The sequence below is a fragment of the Paroedura picta genome, chromosome 9, assembly GCF_049243985.1.
Source record: "Paroedura picta isolate Pp20150507F chromosome 9, Ppicta_v3.0, whole genome shotgun sequence".
NCBI lineage: Eukaryota > Metazoa > Chordata > Lepidosauria > Squamata > Gekkonidae > Paroedura > Paroedura picta.
The window spans coordinates 60313194-60339352 of NC_135377.1; the positions used below are offsets into that span (position 1 = coordinate 60313194).

At 42.5% G+C, this 26159-nt stretch overlaps 2 protein-coding genes across 4 annotated transcripts in view; both read right to left on the reverse strand.

Annotated features, from left to right (window-relative positions):
- Window positions 1–9: 9 nt before the first annotated feature.
- BLOC1S4 (biogenesis of lysosomal organelles complex 1 subunit 4) lies at window positions 10–7092 on the reverse strand. The gene is made up of 5 exons (XM_077352984.1): window positions 6713–7092; window positions 5811–5882; window positions 4683–4784; window positions 2539–2673; window positions 10–1178 (listed from the first exon to the last, which is right to left on the reverse strand). The coding sequence occupies exons 1-5, from the start codon at window positions 6935–6937 to the stop codon at window positions 1077–1079; spliced, it is 636 nt and encodes a 211-aa protein (XP_077209099.1). The 5' UTR covers window positions 6938–7092; the 3' UTR covers window positions 10–1076.
- A 5280-nt stretch (window positions 7093–12372) lies between these two features.
- The window catches only part of PARD6G (par-6 family cell polarity regulator gamma), an 85187-nt gene continuing 71400 nt past the window's right edge, over window positions 12373–26159 (reverse strand). For all 3 annotated transcript variants that reach the window (XM_077352983.1, XM_077352980.1, XM_077352981.1), the window contains one exon: window positions 12373–13402. In XM_077352983.1, the coding sequence (XP_077209098.1) occupies window positions 12543–13402 (860 nt within the window). In that variant the 3' untranslated portion in view covers window positions 12373–12542. The remainder of the gene's footprint in view (window positions 13403–26159) is intronic.

The following is a 26159-nucleotide window of genomic DNA, read 5'->3' on the forward strand; positions in this document are numbered from 1 at the left end:
AGTGCCAAGTAATGAAGAATTACATTTTTTTAATCTCCATTTCCAGATGTCAGCATCTTTCTTTGAAACAAGTACTTTATAGTTTCAAGGTCTGAGAATGAAGGCATTAGACAAACACAAAGACTCTGGTGTATGTAAAGTTTTCATTGAATTTCACCTTACAAGAGCTTTGGTCATTTGACTTTTGGCATTACATACACAAGTTTTAGGGTATTCCTCAAAGGGAACCTGAGACCAGTAGCCCATAAAATGTCACAACACATACTGCTGTTTTATTTTCTTTTGCAACAGTTGAATGATAACCTCCCTGTTCAAGATGCTGAACAGACTTCAGATCTATTAATTAAGGACATGAATGCATAGTTTTGGTCCTATTGCACTTAAATATCCACAAAACTTTTTAAAATCCTGTCTAGTGGATTCATAATAGCAGCAACAAAATCCACAACAAAATAGAAAATGTGCATTTGATCTTATTTTTGTTCTTCTAAAATTATTTCTCTAACTGCTGATAGATCTGTACATTTCACAACTAATTCCCAAGTTAAACAAGAAGTAAACCATCTGTCCAACCCCTTCAAGCTTAAGGGTGAAAAGAGTATTAAAAAAATTAGGTTGCTTAATCTTGTCTGTCCCTCTGCAATGTTATAGCCAGAGATAAGCTCTCTCTTCCTTGCGAGGATCTACTCGCAACCCCATCTTAGAATAACATGCGGGGTAGGTATGTGGCAGCAGTAGGTTATTCAACCTTTCCTTCCTTGCTTTAGCATTACATACATAGGGGAAGCAAGTTTGCTCAGCAGGGCATGGGTGGGCCTGTGTACAGATATGCTTGGCTCCACAGTATTTCCTCAAAAGTGGCTTGCTGGTCAAGCTGTTTTGCTCATCAGGAGTATACAGGCTACACTTTATGTAGCAATGGGAAAAAATCATGTCTTTCAAACAAAACAAAGCTGAAGAATGTGGTGCACAGAATGCTAGCAGGCTGTAGCTTTCAAAGACATGTACCCTAGAAGACTAGCGTGTGGTTTGCCCACTAATAACACTATATTTTTAGAGCATTACTGTCCATTAAATCACATATATTGTGTTTCACGCATGGAGGGAAAGTAGTCTTCAGTCTTGAAGAGTTCAGGAGGTTCATAAAGGCTTTGCTTCGGCCTTAAGGATGACGATTTCTGCAATTCAACATCCGTAAGTTAAAATACTTTCATACAACGACAAGGTAGCAAGTGCAGATTTTAACGCTTATATATTTTTACATCAACTCTATAAGAAATAATATGTCCTCTAAAACTTATATGCCTTCATTCTTTTCACAGCTTGAGAATGCATATTTTTTACATAAGAGAAAAGCAGACAGTTTTCCAACTGCCTGCATAAAATACTAGAGGCAGGACTATTTCAGCGTTTGCTTTATCAGTGCACAGTTGAGTATATAAAACCTCATTCTTGAAACACAGTGAGCCTCTTGTGCAGAGTGGTAAGGCAGCAGACATGCAATCTGAAAGCTCTGCCCATGAGGCTGGGAGTTCGATCCCAGCAGCCGGCTCAAGGTTGACTCAGCCTTCCATAATTCCGAGGTTGGTAAAATGAGTACCCAGCTTGCTGGGGGTAAACGGTAATGACTGGGGAAGGCACTGGCAAACTACCCCGTATTGAGTTTGCCATGAAAATGCTAGAGGACGTCACCCCAAGGGTTAGACATGACTCGGTGCTTGCACAGGGGATACCTTTACCTTTTTACCTTGAAGCACAATGTCTCCAGATGGGATACAAAAATGAACTGATACAAATGGAAATGAAGCCCTACATTTCTCAGAGAAGCAGCTGTCTTATGACTGCGGGAAGGGGCAAAATTCTAGGCAGGCAAGTACACAAGGCAGGACCCTCAAAGGGAGGGATACTTGGGCCAAACAGCACTTGAACAGCATGCAGTGCACAAACTGTATGTGTTAATAAAAGCAGTCAATGTGACGTCCTGTACCAGCCCACGGTTATGAGGATTGTGCAATCTACATTTTTACATGATACAAGATTACAGAGGCAAATTCAGGCTAAGAAGCATCACAATAGCTATTGAGCTTATTAAGGATCCCCACGGTTAGGCTGGTCCTTTCTGAGATTATTTTTTTTAACCAGTTCACAAAGTTTTGTTCTCTCTTATAAAAATGGAAACAGTACGTAATTATGTTCTGCAGCAATAGTCTCCAACATAAATCCACCCCACGAGTACAATTCTGTGAGCCATCAGAATTCAAGGAAGAAGGTTATTTTGCATGGGAAGTCTCAGACTCATCTCTTTTTTAAATATAAGGACATAGTTCGCTGTATGTGTATTACAAGGCTCATTCAGGTGTATCAACAAAAAGGGAGAAATCTCACGTTCCACGCTTGCAATATTAAAACTCAGGATGTCCTTTAACTGGTTCCACGAGACTGACTGCTCAATTTACAAAAGCTCCAGGTTTAACTGCCTTGCTTAAGAAATCCTTTCTGATGAAACCAGTATTTTCATACTTGATAAGGAAAACTTACATTAAGAAAGGATGGCACATTGATTGTGTGTAAAAGTTTTTTGAGAGTATTTGGAAATGTCCCAAGGTCTGCTTCTGCCTTTGTGATGTGTTCCTCCATTCCGGCCACATTATTTCCGACCATTTTTACGAAGGCCTGGTTGAAAAATTAAACCAAACAGCTTAGCAACAGAATGTGTCTAAGCACTGAAGAGCCCTGAAAACTTTCAATGTGCTGTTTACGTAATTCATCATTTAAAAAAAATAAGGATGTGTGTACACACAATCCGGTGTATGTTCAATGCAGATATTCAAATAAGTCTCAGTTTGAAAGTGACGGGCAAGAAGTTGGCTAGATTCCTGTGCACCAAGATCGAAGACCAAACTCATCAACCAACTCCAATTAGTTATGACATCCAAGTATGGGCACTTTAATCAGTAAAGGTTATTTCTTTCCCAGTAACCAGGATTCTTAAAATCAGTTTAGCTACTTGGAAGGTACCTGACATCAGTGAAGAATTTGGCTGTTAATATTAATGGGAGTTCATTAAAACATTAACAGCTTCAGTCTCCAAATGCTGCATGAAGAGCAGAAAGAGTATGCAGATTTGTGATTCATTCTAGCCTTGGATTTAAACTCATAAAAATCAATTTATTGTAAGTGCAGGTCTGCAGTGTGCTGCAGTAATACACCTGGATTATTCATATTTGTAAGGATTGTTTAATTCAAACATCAAGTGGCCCCAACAGTTCACAAGTTGTTCATTTCAAGTTTCAAGATTTATTTATTTAAGGCATCCTAAACCTACTTTTCTCAAACTCAAGGTGGGTCCTCCACCCCTTTATTACAAATTTACAAAAAGTGATGGAAGTACAGTAGGTGTGAAAACAAAAGGAAAAAAGGACTGTTTTTATACCCCGCTTTTCACTACCTGAAGGAATTCCAAAGCAGCTTACAAACACATTCCCCTTCCTCTCCCTACAACAGACACCCTGTGAAGCAGGTAAGGCTGAGAGAGTTCCAAGAGTACTGCTCTGTGAGAACAGCCCTAAGAGAACTGTAAGTAGCTCAAGGTCACCCAGCTGGCTGAATGTAGAGGAATGGGGAATCAAACCTAGTTATCCAGGTTGTAGACCACCACTCTACACCAAGCTGGCTCACTAGCCACAAGATTTCTAATGTTTAGAACTTCAGAACACAGTGGAAATATTTCAGGAGTGGTTCATTATTCTGAAGACTGGAATGGAGCTAGTAAGCCATTCCTGTGAATTACTCACGGCCAAGATCTACTAGACAAAGGCACATTTTATATTCCTCACATAAAAGCCAAAGGAATCAAAAAGAGGGGAAAGACTTCTGTACAAAACCACAAAAGGAACTGAGTACCAGAGGCCATACAAAGGGGGGGGGGAGATAGATATAATTAACTATGTTCAAAGCAAATGCCAATATATTCTGGGTAAACAATACAGTGTAACTTGTGAAAATAGTCCCTATATAGAGTGCATGATATAGTGAAGTATGACCATTAAAGTATAACAATTCAGTGCATGATAAAGTATAAAAATTAGTAAAGTAGAACAATAGATGGTCTGCTGTATAATTAAGATACCGTTTCAATTTCTTCTTCAGAATTGTTTCTGTTATAATCCCATTGGAGAATGGCCTTGGACAGTTGTTGTAGACTGTCTATAAAAGACAAAAGTTAAAAAAAAAAACTTCATGTATGATGGAACATCTAAGCAGCAGGAAAAATGACACTGTTTATATCAGCTGATCATACTTCATTTTATCATGCACTGTATATAGGAACTGTTTTCACTAATTGCACTGTACTGTACTATAATGCCTGCACTGCATATATTAACATTTGGTTTGTACCACAGCTTTAGAGTAAGCAAAGCAAGGTGCCATCAGAGAGCCATATGTATATCTATTTTCATGTAGAAGGCAGGCCAAAACAGGGGCAGAACTAACATGCATCCAAATATACAAGGAACATGGACTGCTCTTGCAGGCTCTGTACACATTCTGGAACTTAAAGTTCTACAAAAGGTCAGTAACTCAAGATTATTTTAACAGATGTTATAGGCAACCCTGCCCCATCTACATGAAAATATTGCTACTGGTATTTCATGTAAAAATTAGACATTAGAAATACATACCTCCAGTTTGTCTATCTTTCTATACAGCTGCCTCATTTCCATAGCCTTTGAATGAATATGTGGCACACTTTCATTCACAATTTGAGAGGAGTCATTTCGAATCTAGTGGGAGGTTAAAAAAAATAAAAGTAAACTTGCCGTATCTAAAACTGCAGCCAAGTTTGGCCCAACTTTGGTAAATTCTACAAAACTGATTTAAGATTGTCTACAATGTCAAACTGAGTGCATACAACGGTGTAAGTACAAAACCAGTACAACTGACTCACGGCATATTGATGGGATTCTCCTAACAATAGAATTGCTTTAGGATGCTTTGGGCTGATCCTGCATTGAGCAGGGGATTGGACTAGATGGCCTGTATGGCCCCTTCCAACTCTATGATTCTATGAATTTAATCTATAGTAAGTTCAACAGCTACCACAGATTTGAATAAGGCATAATAAAGTGAAAGCAAATTCCTTTTGGTGAAAGCCAATATATTTTGTTGCCTAAAAGACAGCCACATATCCTTTCTCTAAGGATTGCCTTATGGATTTTGACTGTCCAGGGAAGTGGAAAAATGTTTGAAGGACCTGTCAATTATTACAGCAATGATCAAAACTCTGATTTACTTCACTTATAAAGAAGTATTTAGTGGGCATCTACTTTTTAAACTGTTCATTTCACCTCTGTTTTAAGGCATAAACAAAGGCCTTTTGATTTGAATAAAGGTAAAGGTATCCCCTGTGCAAGCACCGAGTCATGTCTGACCCTTGGGGTGACGCCCTCTAGCGTTTTCATGGCAGACCCAATACAGGGTGGTTTGCCAGTGCCTTCCCCAGTTTTGACCATTTACCCCCCAGCAAGCTGGGTACTCATTTTACCGACCTCGGAAGGATGGAAGGCTGAGTCAACCTTGAGCCGGCTGCTGGGATTGAACTCCCAGCCTTATGGGCAAAGCTTTCAGACGGCTGCCTTACCACTCTGCGCCACAAGAGGCTCATCACTTGATTTGAATAGAAAAGCTAAAATTAAATAAATTTAAATTATAAATAAATAAGAACCCTCAACAATCATCAGAACGCACTGCATTGTTAAAAGGAAAATGCTTTATTACAGTGCTACCTTTTCACAAAGTGGAATACTTACCATATCTAGCATCCCCACAAACTCATCCACCCTGGTTAGCAGATCTTCCAGGCTCTTGTCTAAGGTTCTGATCTGAGCAGAATAAAATGTCAGTGGATACGTTGAAATAATAGTGGCAAGCACAAGTGAGATTATGAAAAGCAGAGGATTACATTAATAGAAAAAACAACCCTTCTCCCTTGTCTTTGAACAATTTCAGGTAGCATAATTGATGAGGAAACAGACAGGATAAAAAGCATTTATTTAGGCATCTACATCCTGCGTTTCTTCCCAACAGGGACTGAAAGCAGATTACATCATTCTCTGTTCCATTTTACCTTCACCATCAACCTACGAAGCTGATTCAACTGAGGCCAAGCTATGGTGTTTTCTAATAAGTTGGGTCTGGATTCCTCTGCAGTATTCTGTATACATACATCACATTGAGGCTAATAGCTCCCCCTCTGGGGCTGTTCTGGCTTGGGAAAAAAGGCACTGGGAGGGAAAGCAGAAGCCCCTCTTCCCGCCCATGTTGTAGTCCCATGCCAAATGCCTGTGCATCATAAAAAGGATGTTCCCCTACAGTGACTGCAGGGAACAGGAGTATTTCACATATTATTTTTATTTATCGATACATTTATCCGCCGCTCTCTCTCCGAGGACTCAGGCCCGCCCACAACAGCCTGAATTACACAAGTCAACAAGATACAGATGAAGGCATTTAAACACTTGTAAACGCTGCTGTCTAACGGTCAATCGCTTTCAGACCCTTCGCTCCTGACAGCAGGGCACATTCGGAGCCGGTCGGACGCCGCCCTGGCCTTCTGAAGGGAGCGGCCGTAGCCAGGCCTCCTCGAGAGCAAGCGCCGTCCGGCTCCCGGGAAAGGGTCAAGTCGGGCCCGCGCGCGCCTCAGTGGCCCCACCTGCCCGGCGGAGGCGGCTCCTTCCAGCGGCTGCAGCAAGTAGGCGGCGTAGTCGGCCGTGGGCGCCAGCAGCAGTTCTCCCTCCTCGTCGCCCAGGCCGGAGGCGCTGCTGTGGCTCTGCGAGACTTTGCCGCTGTCTCCGCTCAGCTGCGCCGAGGGGTCTTCCGCGGCTGCGGCGCCCGCCTCCATCGCCATCGCCGCCGCCTCCTCGTCGTCTCCGTCCATCTTCCTCCTGGCCAACCGCCGGTCACCTGACAGAGCGGGTGTGGACGCGAGGCGCCTTCCGCACTACGGAACCTCAGCGGGGACAACGTTCCAAGGGAAGGTTCCATGGGGCGGGGCCAAGGCGGCCGAATTGTCATCGTGTCCGGGGGCGGCAGAGCGAGCCGTTAACGGTTTCCAGCCAGAAACGGAGGAAGGTCAAGCGAAGCCGCTTTCGTCCTTCTTCGCTGGCGACCTCTGCCCGCTTTGCGGTGCTGCTTTGGAACGTCCTCCCCCTTTTCAGGATCCCGGGGCTCCGGGACGAGAGACCGACTCAGGGCTGAAGGCGGCGAACAGAAGATTGTCGGGGACGCGCGTGGCATGGCCCCCAGCAGACCCCGACGCTCCAGCGTCTACGAGCAGAGGGGGAGAATTTTTCCGTTTTCCCCTCAAGCTATCGGCTTCAGCCCAGCTTTCGTTCCACGGCTGTTCCTCAAAGAGGAGGGCATCTCCTTTGCCGCTCCCACATCCGTAGAAGCCCCCTCCTCGGGAACAGTTAGGGAGGGGTATTCGGGAAACCAACCCCCCTGCTAAGAATCCAAAAACAAAGGCTGAATGTTTTATTTTTAGAAAAGTGCATCTCAGTATGTTTAATACTAATATTTAAGAAGAATTCTCAAACTTTTCTACTAGAATGGTTCAAATGAGTAGCCGTGTTGGTCTGAAGTAGCACAGTAAAATCAGGCCAGTAGCACCTTTAAGTCCAACAAAGGTTTATTCAAGGCGTGAGTAAATCTTATGCCTTGAATAAATCTTTGTTGGTTTTAAAGGTCCTACTGAACTCTACTGGAATGGTTATTGGGATTTGTTTTGGGTCATTGTAATGTGTAAATTATATACTGGGGGGAGGGGGAATGAGGGGTCACTGCATTCTTTTTTTATCCTGTTATGGAAAAGGGCAGTTAAATAAGAACAGCTATGGAACAGTAAGAAACAATTTTGTAACTCCCACCCCCCCACCTAAGTGACTTCTGTGGATGTAGGGAACAACTCAGTAATACTTTTCATCCTCTGCTAAGACAGAAAGGACAGGTTTTTCCTCTTGAGATTATTTCCTTCTCCAGTTTAATTTGGTTTACGGAGGTATTTTATATTATATATATAGTAATTCATTAACAGTGCCCAGGAAAAAAAAACATTTTTCTAGAAAAATAATCCTACACGTGTGCCACCGACTCCCTTTTCAGTATGTGTAACATTAGTCATTTCCCCTAAAAATAGTCAGCAGATTTCAGACTGGGAGGAAAAACTCTTAATGTATTTCTCAAGGTTAAAACAATCTGCTCATCTTGGCATGTTCATTTTGCCTGGCCACATATTTTTTCCCACAATTCATTGCAACGCTGAATACACATTACATCTTTGTTATTGCTTATTTATGCCAAAGAAAACTTTATGAACCCAAAGTTGTGTTAACAATAATGCAAGGATTGCCGAAACTAAAACAATTCCACAAGGCCTGCAAAATAAAGCTCTTTCCCCAAGCCATCAATGAAAACACCACCAAATAGAGCCCCTAAGGCCCCTCCCACCACCAAACTGCACTCAGTAGAGGCACAGGACAACTCCGGAAACTGGAAACACTCCCAAAAAGAACTGAACAACAGTTATTGCAGTTAACAGTTACATAAATGCAGAGTTGTAAAGTGAAAATACCCTATGATTGAAAATGACGCAAGTTCTACTACTGTTAGAAATGTTTAGAAGTTCATGAGGCTTTCTTTGTATTGTACTACTTTACCTCCATTTTTCTATTTTCATTGTAAACTATCCTGAGCTAGGACAGTGTGTATATATATATATCATCATCATCATCATAATCACAAACACCATAGAGAAACTCAGAATTACAGCAGTAATACCTCTTTCCTTTTACTTAAAGAATAGTGCAAACCTGTTAATTTAGACTGCAATTTATAATACGAATAAATGTTTTGTCTTTCTTTCCAGTTACAGAAACTGATCATCCTGTATATTAGTGGTACTATGGACGCTATTGTAGAACAATGTCTTCAGTCCTCATAAAGGTTTTTAAACCAGACATACAAAGTAAAGACACTTTTAATGAAAAGGTAGAAAAATGAGCAAGTTACATTACATTCTTGAAATAGGTATCCCCCAATCTAGAAGAAAACAATTCTGCTTTAATCATTTCTATTCTGAAATGACCTGTCCCATATCAAACCTACTTTTTCAGCGCACCTTGTAACTGGATTTTACTATGTGAAATGGGAAGATCCATGTGCAAATGGTCTCTAAAATACATTGAAAATGGGCCAAAAGTGCATTATTCAGTATGCGTGACTATGCCCTGCCAACTCCCTGATCCTTTGTACCAGGTTTTGCTAGCATGTTTTAATGCAGTGGTCCCCAACCTTTTTATCACCGGGGACCACTCAACACCGGGGACCACTCAACGCCTTTTACTGAGGCCCGGTGGGGGGGGGTAGTTTACTCCTCTACTCTCAACCACTGCCCTAGCGTTCTCTGATCGCTATGGTAATGTTTAAACATCCCTTCAAAATAAGATACAGATACGCCACAACAATGAAGTGTGTTGTAAAGGGCTGGGGGGAAGGCGTCCTTCGGGGCCCACCTCCAATTAGTCGAAGGACCACATGTGGTCCGCGGCCCACAGATTGGGGATCACTATTTTAATGTACCTGTAAGTGCTTTGATTCATATGGATGCAAAATAATTGAGGAGAATAATCCATGCAATAGTCTACCCCTTGTGAAGTGGCACTGTGATCCTTTTTACCAAAATGCGAAAAGCTTCTTAAGAAATTGTGAGTCTTTTGCTGATGAGGTCAAAGCCTTTTAGAGAATGAAGGAGGTTGCATGCATTCAAATCTGTACTCACTTGACCTCTACTAAGAAGAAGTTATAATCATGATACAAGTATCCAGTTCCTTACTCCACCTTTCTCCCTTCTTGTCAACAGTGTACCTTGATGCCCTCAGACATCTGGACCCCTGCCAGGCTGCACCCCAAATATAGAACTGAAGCTGCGCTTGTAGTCTAAGACTGTTTATATACTGAAGATTTCATGCCGAGCTGCAGGCTGGTGCTTTAGTCGTGGCAGGTTGCCCCACCTCTTCCTGCACCCACACGGGGGAGCATTTGGCCTGGTGGGCCTCATCCGCTCCCAATTTGTGCACCTGCATGGGACCTGGGGCACTGAAGTTCCTAGTGCATAAACGGTCTAAGTGAACATTTTAACTAGGGATCAGTAAGAGAACAATCAATTCTTTGGTGCTTTTACAGTTATTTCTGGGTGGTGGTGGTGGTGGGTTAAAGCAATTATTTTTGGCCATTGTTTGTGAGAGCCATGACACCTAACAAAGTTTTCTCAAATAGGGTAGATCAAGCATCTCCAACAGGTCGCATGTGCAGGCTATTTGTAGAGTAGCTTGTGCATCCCTGAAAAAATAGAAAAATATCATGAGAAGATCTCTAGGTGTTTCATTTGCGCTGTTTAGCTAACTGTCTCTTTCCTGGTCCTCTTCACAGGCCATGCTCCGTCTCTAGGAAAAAACAAAACCCAGTAGCATGCTATGTGGGGAGGGCAATGTAGCTCTGAATATTTTTCATTAGGCAGAAATAACTCTCATTAACAGAAAGGTTGGTGACCCTGGGTTACATACTTCCCAACAAAGGGGTCCCTCACAGATCTTTCTTATACATTGCTGTAAGGCTTGCTTCAGTCCTGTTTCTTTAATACATGGGTCTGTATGACCATACTGGTATTTGAAGAGAGATGCACTCCATCCGTACCAATATCCACATTGGTCTCATTACTTTCACATACATTAGATGCTTTTGAACCATCAAAGTCTTAATGTCTTTGAGCTAGCTAAGACACTGTCTCCATTTTGTTAGAATATCCTGATGGTATAATTCATGTTTCAAATGGACTTGTCAGGAATTTCAGTAAGTATTTTAAATCTCCATTGCTAGAGACGTGCTAAAATCGCTTTCAAAGCACCCAACTACACTTTATTTGGGCTACTTTGGTGATCAGAATTTGGTTTTGTGGATAGTGATGGATTTTTCTACTCACCATTAATGTAAATTTCTACATTTTATATCAAAACAAATATAAAGGGCTTTTAAAATCCTATCATTAAGAATGTTCAAGTCTTGTTTATTACAAAATAAATGATGGAAAGGGCAGAATATACAATTATCAAGGAAAGCTAATTCCTTCAGAAAGACTTTAATTATACACAATACTACACAATAAAAACAAAGAAAAATGACAGCTAAAAATAGAAAAATACACTGTAAAACCATTATATTTTGTTCCTAGACATTTCATGAATATATTCAACAAGATTCTTTTCTATTAACAACTTCTGGCATTTTGTGGATGAGAGCAACAGAGCTGAAACAAAACTTTAGGTTGGAATAGACTGCTATTGCCTCGTTTTATAATTAATCATGATCATGATAATAACACCAGCCTAAGATACATGTTGCTTTAAACTTGTACCTTATGCTGAATTGTAATAACTCCAGTGTGTGTGTGTGTGTGTGGGGGGGGGGGAGTTCAATAAACTAGATTAGAAAACCAGTCAATATGCACCAGCTGTCATTATTAAAGACTCTGGGTTGAAATTAATTCTGAACCATAAAATCAATTTGGATGAATTTCTCATGCCTAAACAACTGCACTGTTATATTTTCTTATTCACTCATGTTACCAAAATAAGAAAATGATTACTAAAACTGGAATCTTTATCTAATAAATACTTTAGCAATAAAAAGAGAATGCACATCTCACATAGTGGTGGCCCAGTAACTAAACCTTCCATACCATCTTCCCCCCTCCCTTTTTCACATGTACCATATAGAAAACTGAGGTTTAGCATTCAGACAGTATTGCCACTGATCGGCACGTGGTGCTGATCTAAATGGAAATGATAGCAACAATATCCATCTTCTACTCCACCTCCAGTACTTAAAAAAATATAATACAAATCACTATTTGGTCAAAATTTTGTTTTAAAAACTGTAAATACAGCATCCCCTCAGCACTGCTAATAGAGTACAAAGCAGATTCTCTAGACAGCCCTTTTCTGAATTGGGTGTAATATAGTCAATTTTCTGTGTAAACAAGCTAAAGAACAGTATCTAATGGCAGACAATCCTGGAAATTTTAGCCCATTTAAGGGTAATCTTTCTTCCCATGCTAATTAATTAATTCATGCCCATTCCTTTTTATTGTTATTATCACCAAAATATAAACCATGTATTTTTGTAATCTAGCCAAAGGGTCCTGTAAGATTTCTTTTATATATATATATATAAACAGTTTATATATATATAAACAGTTGAACACTTCACTCACTCCCTCATTTTGGATCTGGAAGTAAAAAAAAAAATCATATGTACACCTTTTCACAAGTTGCAATAGGTCGCACTTTTATGCGTACTTGTGAAACCATCCTTTTCTGGACAGTAACACCTTTCACGCAAAGGTCTATGAGAATGAAGGTTCCCACACTTCACGGTGTTGATATGTTTGATCCAGTTGGCACGTCAGATTAATGACATACAAATGTCCTCTAGAGTGTAATCACCGTTCCATCCTCCTCAATGCCGCCTTTGGGAAGAACCAAACTATGACGAGGATCAGTTTTTAAGGAACTTAGTATTTTGTGAATATTGCCATTGCTTTCACGCCCCAAGCTATTATTGAATATCAGGTCCCTCTGAAGTCTGTGGCTGAGACTGCTGCCATTCATTCGGGAAAGGCTGCCAGAAGGAAGACTGTGTGATTTTGGAATGTGCTGTGGCTCCAGGCAGCCCTCAATTACAATGTCAGCCTCCTCGTCACTCTCCATTTCGTCAGGGTGGAAGTTCTGTAGGACATGGGAAGAAGGCAAACTGTGGTGGCTCGCAGTGCTGTCTGTCGATTGGCCGGAGCTCCCAGACATCCGACTGCTTCTGATAATATTGTTCCTTTGGTTCGCTGGCTTGACGGTGATGATGAGATTATGACTGTTGGCGATCATCATGTCTGTTACCTGGTCAAGTGTTTTTCCTGCCACTTCTATGCCGTTCACTTCCAAGACTTCATCATTGACGGCTAGCAAGCCGGTACTCTCTGCTAAGCCACCAGGAACCATCCGTGAGATAAAAATGCCCGGCACCTTTTCCAGCCCATGAGGAGTTACTCTGACGCTCGTCCCATCACGAATGTAAAATCCCAGTGGCTTTTCACATCCATGTCGATATAATCTTACCCTCCTATGAGTCTCAGGTAAAATGTCCACATCAATGATGGAAGAGACGGGCCGAAAGTCATGCGGCATGCTGATGTTAACATGGGGGCGTCTGCGAAGATTGTCATTCCGAAGGGTTACCAGAGCTTTCTTTTTCCTGGTCAAGGTGTTCGAACCAAAATTACCATAATCTGCTTCATCTGCAAGGAGAGATAAAATGTTCCATTTAATTCCATGGACTACAGATTCATGAGGTATTTCCAATAAACAATGGAAGCTTATATCTCACTGTTAGGAAATGCAGGCATTTGTTTCCGCTAAAAACCTTGCTTATTTTTAACACTTCCTACAGTTTGATCCAGATAATGCTAAAGTAGGCCATCCAACACTCTATTTTGACTGAGCCTCTTACAAAGGATCTAGAGTTGTGGTTGGCAACTGAGTTGGCCAGCAGACCAGCTGGAAAGAGCACTGAACGAGAGGCAGTCAAGTTCCTTCTTTCCTTTACCCATGTGCTCCTAACTATCTTGTCGCTCATCAGGATGAATGATCTAGAACAGTGGTCCCCAACCTTTTTATCACCGGGGACCGGTCAATGCTTGACAATTTTACTGAGGACCGGGGGGGGGGTACTCTTTTGCTGAGGGACGTCACCACTGCCACTTGATCCCTTGCTCCGCATGCTTTCCCACCGGTGCCCCTGACTTCCTGCTGCCCGCTGGGGGGCGCTGCCAGCAGCAGCTGCACAGTGCCACGCCGAGGGGGAGCCCCAGCCACGGTGGCCGTTGGAGAGCACCAAAGGTGAGCCGGCAGCAGAGTGGCAAAGCAGCCCCCGAGGCAGCAGCTGGGGAGGAGGATGAGGAGGAGCAGCGGCCCGGTACCAACTAATCCAAGGACCGGTACCGGTCCCCGGACCGGGGGTTGGGGACCACTGAAATATTACACTGTGATTACATTGAGGGTGAGAAGCAGAACAGAGGAAAAATAGACATATGCAGCCCACATATTTTTCCCTTTGAAAACCAGTTGAAAATCTTTTGGCTTGGCTAAAAATCATACCAGATCTGCTAGAAGCGCAGGTGAAAATGATTGATCAAGAGGTAGGACCTTTAGGCTACATTTGACCTATGAGCTCCGAGTTACCTTCAACTGGTCAGTCATATGAATTCCCAGCCAGGCAGTTACTGACACACTGAACCACACCCCTGAATTTATGGTGGGAGCCACCACAAACAAACATGCAGTTGCTAAGGGGCATCTAAAGAGAGACCTGTATTCTATTTTTTTCTTTTTAAAATGTTGATTTATTCTCTTAACTAGATTCAAAGCCCGTTCGTGAGAATGGGCTTTGAAAGGCCCCCCCTCCCCGTGTGCTTCTAGACCCGAGGGGAAGGCCTGTTTCCCCCCCCCCTGGTGTTGGCGTGGCCTTCCGCTCGGGCCTAGAAGCACACCCTGGACCTCTTTGAGGCCCCGGGTTGTGCTTCTAGGCCCGAGGGGAAGGCCTCCTTCTGTACTCACAGTGTCCTGCCACTTCCCCGTGGCTTTCTGTCCTGTCCTGGTGAGGGCCTAGAAGCCTCTCTGGCCTGTCCTGGTGAGGGCCTAGATTGTGCTAGAAATGCTGTCTGTCCTGGTGAGGGGCCCCACCCACTCTCCGCCCACTTAGCCTTTAGCCAAATATGAATACAGCGAAAGCTGTAAGTGATGATCTTGATAGTCATCATTATACCCACTAGTAATTTTCTTGTGTAATTCTTAAGAAACACCTAATAACTGAAACATAATCAATAGAAACACAAGTATTTCAAGTGTATACATTCCAGGGCTGCATCATATTTTAAAAGTATGCATCTAAAGACTTAATGTGTACATAAGCAAAAGCATGTTCACAATCATACGGACAATATGGAATATAGACACCAGGGAACTGGAATTGGTTTTGGTTCCCTGGTACCTGGTTAAAATTGTGGGAATCACGTAATTACTGCTGTATTATGTGTGATACAGTCCTTTGCTGTCTATGGGTTTTTAGAATGGTGTTAGACATAGAAGGGCCCTCACCCAAGCGAAATGCTTAGCTCTACCCACAGCTGTGCTGGAGGGGCATTACAAAAAAACAAAAACAACCTTGCTCAGAGACTCTTTCCTTGTGTCAGCGGACGGATAGAGTCAGACGAACATGTGCTTCTGTTCTGCCCCATTTATGATGCCATCAGATGTAATTTTATTCAGCCAATTTTGAACACCTACCCAAGATCTTCCCTAAAGGAGAAAATCAAGGTGCTGCCTCTAGATGAAGATAGGCAAATAGCTCTCTGCACAGCTAAATTTTGCACTGCCGTCATGAAATTGTGTACTAGGTATGTGGATCAGAAAATTTCTATCCGATCCAATTTAAAAAGTACAAAGAGTCAATTGTAACTGGTAATATAAGGTATGTTGAAATATTGAATCTAACATCTTAAAGTTTCTATGTTGTCAGACCTTTTAACATTTTTTATAGTATTATAACTGTTTTCTCTTTTTAAATTGTCCTAGTTTTTAATTACATGTATTTGAATTTCGGTCTGAATGACTGTAAATAAATATTGATTGATTGACAGGAAGTAAATGATCTTTACATTTCGGGCAGATATTACAGCCTATTGCCTTACAGAATTATTTCCAAACTTGCAGCTCATTCTATGACATAATGGTAAGTCATCTTGATGTGGCAGCAGGAACAATCTTTTTTCCTTTAATAAATATTTCCCCTCAAAAGACAGCAGCTGGAGGTAATTGTAGCTTCACACCCCATCAATGGGTATCTTCAAGGAAGTTCATGGTCCTTTTCCCATGCTAGCAGCAGAATGGCAGAGACTGCAGACAGCAGTAGGGTATACCAAGAGAGGAAAATAAGATAGAAGTCGGCTTTCTGCACCCTTCTCCCAAAGAGTAGCTTTCAGCCTGGTAGCCCAGTCCACCTGAGCTTTTGGGGTGAACTGCTTGCAAATAAAGCAGAGATGCTGTGGGCCGTGCCCAAGCACGGGAGGCGGCAGTCATGCTTGTCCAACTGCGCCATTTTTAGCCTGATTTGACACATTTTTAAAATAGAGCCATCACTCAAAAATAAAAGTCCTCCTTATCTCCCTTTTGTAGAAATGGAACAGGGTGAAGAGAAGAAGAATGGAAAGAATGAAAAAACCCCAAGGAGAAAAACTGCAAGGATCTGAAGAGAGCGAAGACATCCAATTTCCATGGCAGCAAAGACAGGACTTAGAGAAGGTTTGCTGGCCCAACTTCATCAGCTAGGTGGGAAGGGGCTGAGTGCTCCAAATGTTCTAGAGCAAATGTTTCCCCTCCAACCCCCGGGCCGCGGTCTGGTACCGGGCTGTAGCGCCCTCAAGTGGCGCACAAACATGTGATCCGGTACCGGGCTGTAGAGCCCTTGAGTGGTGCACAAACACGCAGGCGTGGAAGCTCTGCACCTGCGCATTTGTGCCCGCCAGTAAGCGTTGCGTGGCAAGTGTGGCTCTCCCTCTTCCCTCCCGGTCCCCAGGCCTCACTCTCCCCCCCCCAGTCCCCGGCCTGAAAAAGGTTGGGGACCACTGGTCTAGAGGAAGTTACCAGTTACCTGTCAGTTAAAAATGGTCTCCTTTGCTCTCATCACTGCCTAAATGGTTTTGAAAAATCTGGTTGCCCTTATCCTGCCCCTCTCCTCTCTCCTACCTGCTCATGAGGCTTACTGTTGAACTATTCGGTTGTCAGGTAGAACTGTAGATTAAATGTTTTTAAACGCTTAATTTATTGAATAATTGTTTTATTACTCAGTGCTGTATATTTAAACGCTGTGCACCACCCCAAGACGGCTGGTAAGAGATTGTTATTGGGGGGGGGGGGCAGGTACAGATGTGAATAAACTGTTTGGTAACTACCCACTAGAGGCAAATGTAACAAAAACAAATAGAATATTGAGTATCTGGGTTTTTTTTCAAGGGGGGAGGACCATCAACAAATTACAACCCTTCAACCCCCACCCCACCCCACCCCAATATCAGAAGCATCAGTTCCACTGCTTGAACAGCTGCTTTTCATAGGAATTGCCGGCCAGATGAAATACCAAAGTTTAGCCAGATAAGATTATGTCAACAAGCAGAATTCCAGACTGCCAGACTCCTGGAGGAAGAATTCATTTTGGACTTTCCATTTTCAGTCTGCTCATACTCCCAGCGTATTAATTCCTCTGGGAACTGTGGAACATTAGTTGACAGCTCTGGAAACTACATCAAAGAGCGAATTACTTCCACTAAAGCGAGCAGCACTTCAGGCAGCTTTGGGAATAAAGCCAGTGACTCATTAAGAGCAGTGGGATGCCTTAGAGCCCAATAGGTCTCCATGACTGAATTCAAAAATAAACAGGAAAAACTTTAAAGTGGCTGGTTTTAAGCCTTCCAGGCCTCCCAGGCATCACCTACATACTATTCAGCCCATTTCAGAAAAATCACGTGCTTTATCCGTATCACTCCCTTTCCTCACAGGGATTAAAACAAGTATTTTTGTAAAATGATAAAACTCCGGCAGGGGAACTGAACTGTCCCCTTATTTGTTATAAAGTGAGAGACCATTTAGAAACCCAGAAAGATGGAAAGGAAGCAGATTAAGGATGAACTTTGGCCTCTTCCTTTGCCAAACTCCGATTTCAGCAAGAGCTCAGCATAAGCCAGACAGAAAAACACAAAGCCATACGCAACCAAAGCTATTTGAATTTTAAGGTAAACTGGTTTTAAAGAGAATGCCTTAACATTATGGCTTGAGGGACGACGATATTTTCAGCTCACGCTCATACAGCTAATATTGCACTTTTGCGTGCAATGTGGGGAAAAGTTTAGCAAGTCAGCTGTCTGTGAACAAAAGACAAACCTGAGCTTCCCAGGTGCACTGTGCCCAAAGAAGTTGAGCAAAGAATGATGAAACTATAGAACAGATGCTTCTCATTAAATCAATGCTGCGGCTGAGAAATGTCATATTCTTCCATCGATTCTGCCCACATCACCCTTTAAACTGCGCAGTTTCTACCATCAGTGAACATCTCTGATCTCGACTTTTTTAGCCCCTCTCCCAAAGGAACTCCTTTAATTTCAGCTCTTACTCACACCCTCCATGTGTTCTCTAGTCTACGCTCTTGTGCAAGTGGACATCTATGGAGATATGAGAACAGGCAGAGTTTTGTCTATTATAAATAGACCCTCAACTCATCTGCCATCTTTCAGGCTAGGGAATATTCTGATTTATGCCAAGTTCATGAATCCCTCAGTGCTGCTCCTCTACATTTGACACCCCCTACAGCCTAACCCACTGCTCCCCATCTGGGGCAATGTTTCGATGGACATAAGGATTTCTATCTGTGCAGTCTGTCTTTCTCACCTTGCCCTCCCACTGTAACACAAATCCCAGCCCCTGTCTCAATTCTGTTCATGGGAGCATTTCAGAGGACATTTTGGGAAAAAGTGCGACCAGAGAGGTAAGAAAACTTTCTCCAAGCTTCTGTTTCCTCCTTCAATTGCTGGAATTGAAATTATGTATCCTGATCTGTTTACCCCATTTCCATTACTTTCCCCCAGGCCATTAAACAATTTGAAAATGTTGTTCTCTACCTTTTCCATGCATTTATTTGACCCTGTCTCCTACAAAGACCTGGACTAGTTGCCATCTCTTTCATACTTATCCCTCATTCCCCTTCCTCTCTTTGCTATCTTTTTCTGTTCTCTTTCACCTTTTTTGCTGCATGTAAACATACCACTGTCTTCATCACTCTTAAACCCCCTCCCATTTTGACATACTGTCACTTCTAAAGGTTATCCAATGTAACCTCTGCCTACAAACACTTGAACCATCATTCACTCCAGCTGTCTTAGCTTCCTTTCCTCTTTGACCTCTGCTCTCTAAACTACACTGAAAGTGCCCTCACCAGAATTGCTGAGGTCCTCCTTACTAGGGATGGGAATGAACCACCACTGAACTGCCATTTTGTGGTTCGGTTTGTGCTTCATGGCTGAACTGTAAACCAAACCATGAACTCATACAAACTGGAAGGTTTGTATAGGTTTGCGAGCCATTTAACGTTTAACCCCCCCTTGCTTTCTGCTCCCTGCAGAAAGCCATGGGGAACAGAAAGCAGGGCTAAGCCCCTGCTTTCTGCTGTTCACATCATAAATCACCATAAACTGCACCAAAATTTGTGTATGCTTGTTCATGAACACAGTGTCTCAAACACTGCTTCACAAACCAGCCAAAATTCACAATGAACTTAAGTTCATCAGTCAGTTTGTGCCCATCTCTACTCCAAAGAATGAAATGGCTGTTTTCTGCATAAACAGATATTTAAACATCAGCAAAGGCAGTATCATGAGTCAGCCAGTTTATTTATTATTTATTAATTAATTCAATTTCTAGACCGCCACTCTTGACATCAGCCGTCTTGGTGGCACTTTACAAACTATAAAACAATAAAAACACAGAATAAAAACACATAAACATCCCTTATTGCAGTTGATGGTGGCATAATCAGATTACTTACTCCCTCCTGAGCCCATAACCCTGCTGATTCTGTACATAGATGACCCTGGGTGATGTTAACCCAGGGAGCCCTGATTGTAAAAAAGGCAGGGTGGCATCTTCAGATCGGTAACTCTGGACTCTGCCCTGGCCTCAACCAAACGCCTGGTGGAAGAGCTCCGTCTTATAGGCCCTGCTGAACCCAGAGAGCTCCGTCAGGGCCCTTAGCTCTTCTGGAAGCTCATTCCACCAGGTTGGGGCCAGGGCTGGTTGCTGCTTCCTCTGAGGATGAGGCGTATTTGTCTGATGACCACCAGAGGTCACTGCTCAGCTTGTATAAAGTTTCCTAGGGCAGACAATAACACACATAGGGGTTTTAAAAAATTCTCTTGCCTTTCCAAATCTAAGCAGATCTAGGTTTGCTTTGTCATGGAATGAGGTGCTAATACTTGTGGATATTTGTTTAGTGGTTGCAAAAGCATGTTTTTCTGTGAAAAGAAACATGGATGCTACTCTAAGCCTTGATTCAAACATTCAGAAAAGGTACATGGTGCAGTTTTCCTGGGATTAGCACGGAAGCTAATGCTAGCTCTTTCCATGGACTGGCATGTGAAAAGCCAAAGTGGCTACTTCTGATATATGAGGCTTTCCCGTTGCTTGCCTTTGAGGGAAGGTACTGGGACAAAAGAAAAGGAACACCATTAGCTGAATAGACCTGAGGGCTCCAGTTATGCTTGCCAACCTGCAGATAACACTCTCCAAGATCTCTGGGTATAGATTTGCCAGGTCCACTTGACCAGACAAGGGTTCCCTATTTTCCAAACACACCTTGCCTCCCAAACTCCCCCAAAACTGAAAAAAATTCTGCATTTTAATGTGACATGCTGATGTCTCCTAGAAATGATAGTGGCAAGTTGGGGTTGTTTTTTGGGGGAGCTGACACTCTGGTTTTGGGGCAAAACTCTATGGTTAGAAGCCAATTCTACCATTGAATTTTGCTGAAAAACCAGAACATTGACCCTCCCAACGTCTCTGACATGCTGACATCACTTCTGGGTGACATGAGCATGATGTCCCCTCCAACTCCTTTTCCAGAGGAGTTTTATGAAGAGAAACTAAGAGGATCACCCTGATAATTCTATGGGATTCAAGTGAGATGACCCTTTCCTTGCCTGGATTTCATGCCATTCTTTCATCTGCAATATGGTGTCAACCCATTAGAAAAGAGCAGGTGGTTTATCAAGAATGCAGGAGTTTGCCATAAAAGCAGAAATGGTAACGAATGCATTTTTTCAGGAATTAACTATTTCCTTTTCCTGCCAGTTAAACAAAAGGCTCGAGAGCAGCCTTCATTCTTCCCATTTCTCTGGCAGCAGCTCTGACACATTTGTCACTATCTCCACAGTGAAAGTACAGCCAAAACAAGCAGGCTGCTGTGGGGGGGATCCCACAGTCCTCTCCAAGGGGAAGAAAGTCATATTTCCTAAATCTGGACATTTCACTCCTTCCAAAACAACAATAGTTGCAAGTTGTTTGCTGCAGTTAATCAAAATATGACTAATGGACTTCCAAATCCCCTTGACTTGCATCATTGATGGCCCCCAGCAATCCCAAGGATGGTGAAGAAGAGTAATTATGGGGAAAATAATATTGCACTGTTCTTGCTACTGAAACTAAGGAATGCTATTTCCCAAACTATACTATGTTTTGCGTGTTTACCATGCAGAAGCAGAATATGGGCATTGAAGGACCCTTCTCTAGACCCAACAGAATTTTGTTCACTTAAAAAAAACCCAATAACAAATAATATAGATCCACTTAGCCTGTGCAGCACAAACTATGGGTCAGTTTCCAGTTATTTCTTGCCTTACGATATACATGCCTGCTATCCAAAGGTGGTATTAGTCACAGGGACCGAGAGAAGAGAAACGCTCCTCACAGACATAGAAAATGAGGCTGACCAAGTACGATAGATGGAGCAGAAACCATACAGGTTGGGAATGAAGCCACCAAGTTTAGAAAAGGCAATATATGGACATAGGAAAAGGAGCCAGAATAAGGGGGACAGGGAATCTGACCACCACACTGATGGACACCCACCGTCTAAACTTTTGAGGTTTTCCATAGTAAAGTTTTGGAAAACTCCAGCAGCAGCCTCTAATCTGGAGAACTGGGTTTGATTCCTCATTCCTCCACATGAAGCCTCCTGGGTGCCCTTGGGCCAGTCACAGTTCTCTTGGAGCTCTCTCAACCTCACCTGCCTCACAGGGAGAGGAAGGGGAGGCAATTTTAAGCCACACTGAGATTTCTTCAGGTAGAAAAAGTGGGGGACAAAATACCCAGCTCCTCTTAAGGCAATGATAGGTATACACATACATAGACTTCAAAGAGAAAGCAATCCTCATGTGATTCCATGCAATGAAAACATCATGATGACATGGGATGAAAATTCGACAGGTCTCTATCTAAATGAACACCCCACCCCCACCCCAAACTCAAATATAGTGTCATGAGTTATCTGGCTAATCAACTGTTCGACTGATTTTAATGTTTGATGTTAATTTTTAATTATTTAAATGGTTTTATGACAAATTGTATTTTATTACTTATGTACTGGATTATGAAATGTTGGAAACTGCTCTGAACTGGCCTGCTGGGAGGGGCAGCGTATAAATCTCAAAATCAATGATATTTCAGCATCTTTCAGCATCAATAGATCTATGTATAATTTCCTGAATGTGTCCTCGGTTTTAGCCTAACTGACCTTTACTAGCTGCATAGCACTCATTAGCTAGTTAAGGTATAACAGCCAGCATGGCTAAGTAAACAGGTTTAAAAAAAAATATTGTTACTCAAAAGAACATGTGAACACTTGTGCTCCACCAGAAAGAAACATTCTTTCTAAGGCAACAGTTCTAAAATGCAAACTGTACCTTAAGATGAAAACTATTGAAGGACAAACACAAAAAAAACAAAAACCCTCTGCTTCAGAGAATGAGCTTAAGATTGATGTAGTTATGAAAAAAAATAAAATCTTAGGCATTAGGATGGCAGTTTTGCTGATCACGCAATGAGGGGCTAACCCCACAAGACAGAGGATGGTGGTTTCTGGATCTTCTTGGGGGTCTCTTGTGGCAGTGACTTCTGGAGCTGAAGAGGAAAATAGCCAGTCTTGATAACACTACAACGCACTGTTCCAGTGTGGGGAACAAACTGCCACACACTGTCTTCTCCCCCCACCCCAGCCCAAACCTCGAAAGGATACTCTGTATCCCAGAACTGAACTGGCATCAAAACAGAGCACCAGATCTGAAATTCCAGCATCTTTTCCAAATCATGACCTTTGAGAGACACCCAAGAATTGCTGGATAAGGTTTAGTCATTCGACAGATAAACACTCCTCAGGGGTCAGAACACAGCTGCAGCTTCTCTTAAATCATCCCCCACACCGTCGCCATCCAGGATATCGAAAGCCTTTCCGAACTGGCATGCTAACCCGTCCACCTGTGCACCCAAAGGAAAAACAGCTCTGTTCTCCACTCTGGTAGAACGTCTGGGATGTCACGTTATCATCTGTGTCCCGAAAGAACAAGAATACAATTCACGCGCTTCTGTGGGCTGGATTCCATTCCCAGCTCTTTCATAGTGTTACCACGCAGGCTAGGAGGAGTGGCAGGCCAAGCGGCCCTGTGGGGCTCAACAAGGAGTGGCCCTGAGTTCCACAAGAAAGTCATAGACAGTCATCCAGTGCGAGGAAAACCACTGATACAACAGGGAGTCTTTAAGACAGGGTGTGTAAGACACAGGAAATTAAGAGCACGTAAAAATTAAGACACTGCAAAGAGAAAATTGGGGGAGAAACATCAACGCTGTCTATGATGCATGAACATTAAAGTGAAAGCTATACGTTAACAAGTAAAAGGAAATTAGCCCTGCAGTACTGGGTTGGAGCAGAGTTTGCACTTGTTTGAAGCCCAGCATCTCTGCTAGACGTTTGTGTATGCATGCATGAAGTGCTGTTTGAGTAGCAGATGACTAATGAGAACCCTGAGCACCATTTTGATTCTTTTGCCATATTACATGGCAGTTCTTATGATCACTCTTGAAGGTGGTTTATATGCACCAGGCTCAGGCATGCAAGCATTCATAGACCTATTTACCTCGGGAAAATGCCATCAGATGGCAGTAGGGTAGCTAGCTCTGGGCTGGGAAATACCTGGAGACTTTAGGGGAGAAGCCGGGAGCAGGTGGGATTTGGGGCAGGGAGGGGCCTCAGTGGATTATAATGCTATGGACAAGCAGACATTTTCTCCAGGGGAACTGATCTCTTTAGTCTGGAGAGAAGCTATAATTCCAGAGGATCCCCAGGTCCCACCTGGGGGCTGGCAACCCTAGATGGCAAACAAACTGGATGAGATAAGACTGAATCATTAATTGACCAAGATCACTAATGGTATCAGTCTGAGCATGTAGCTGCATCTTGCTAGATCTAAAAATAAATCATGATATATACCTACAGGGGGTAAAGGTGGACCTTTGTATTGCACTTATCCATTCCAGAATCCTACACCAGTTGCCCTCTATTTTTAAGGATAAGTTGACTTTTCAGTGATTCTCAAAGCAACTGTTCAGCCCACAACCAAGCTACATGTTGAAAGCTGTCCAAACAGACCTCCCAAGTTTTTGAAGTTGAAGAAACAAAAATCTATTATAGCCTTCAAATTTATTTTAATGCAGCACTGCGGCCAGATAAAACAAATACATCTATTATAGATTACACTAGATATGGAAAAGCTAATTCAGTGTTTTTTATTCAATATCTATTATTTACAGCAGCCTTTCTCAACTTTTTTTTACCATTGAGAAACCCCTGGAACATTCTTCAGGCTTCGAGAAACCCCAGAAGTCGCACGATCATGCAGAGAATATGGTTGGGAAGTATAGCTGTGGACATGCCCACCTAGGGCCCTTACCCCTCTCATCACCTTCAGCCATCATTGGCAATTTTGGGAGAGGTGGGTGGGTTGACGAGACCATATGTAGTCATATCACCCAATAAATGTTTAACACACTCAGACTTATAGCATTCAGATTTACTGTCTAGAGTTGAAGTCATTGCATTAGAACAAATACACAACCAGTCTTACAGACAGCAAGCATTTAGAACTTGTAGCACAGCCAGAATAAGCAAAGAGAATATAAGAAAAGAGACATGTTTACTGCCTATAATCAAACCTACTAGGCAAAATGAAATCCCTTTCATTCCGGGCACTCTTGATTTCGTAAATTGTCACCTCAAGTCTCAATTGCTCCCTCACAAACTTGACATCAAAGCTCGAATCACAACAGAGACAGAAACCATTACAGTTTACACGTTCAATAAACCACCTGATAAGCTGATCAAGGTTGATACAGTTCAAACATTCCTAGGTGGGAAGAGGAAAGAGATTATTGGGGAAACTAAGAAGTTTAAATACTTTAAAACTGCCATAAAGGGGATGCAAGCCATTGTTTTATCAACTCTGAAACTAGAACAACCAGAACCCAAGTTACTGAAGGAAGATTCTGTTTAAAAATTAAAGAGGTGAGAAGAACTGGACGATGGAGAGAATGGGGAAGCCCCTTTTTGTGGGTTAGCTTTTTGACCAGGAAAAAGATGTCAGGGAGAATTTTAGACTACATTAATTCCTTGTCACCTCAGACAATGTACTATAATTATCACCATAGTTTTATCTAAGCAAATAGCATTGGTTCTTTGTTTGAAGACCTCTACCTCCTCTAGAAGTTCCCAACTTATTCCCTGTGCTTTAAACGCAGCATTTCTCATGTGGAGTCTGGAAGCTCCTGGGGGATTTGTAAGAGTACTCTGTGTGTGTGTGTGTGTGTGTGTGTGTGTGTGTGTGTCTGTGTGTCTGTGTGTGCATGCATGTGTGCTTGTGAAGTGTGGCTGAGTGGCAGCCAACTAACAATGACCCTTCAGAGTTTTCGAGGCAAGAGATGTTCAGAGGTGTTTGCCATTGCTTGCCTCTCCGTAGCAACCCCTCAACTTCCTTGGTGGTTTCCCATTCAAGTACTAACCAGGGCTGCCTCGCTTAGTTTCTCAGATCTTACAAATCAGGTCAACCTGGGCATCCAAGTGAGAGTATGAGGGTACTACAGGTGGAGAATTTCTCACATTGGGTTTTCCAAAACATCTTAATTCATACAGAAATACCTATCCATATTTTACATGTACATCTATTATAGTTTTAGTAGGGTTTTTTTGTTCTTTTTGTAATTGGGTCCAAAACATTTGTATCTTATATTATGCATATACAGACTAACTGTGCGTTAACCAGCCCTTTTCAATCTTTTGGCCATGGCGGAAACCCTGAAATATTTTTCAGGCTTTGAGGAACCCGGAAATGGTGTCATGCCCCTTAAGAG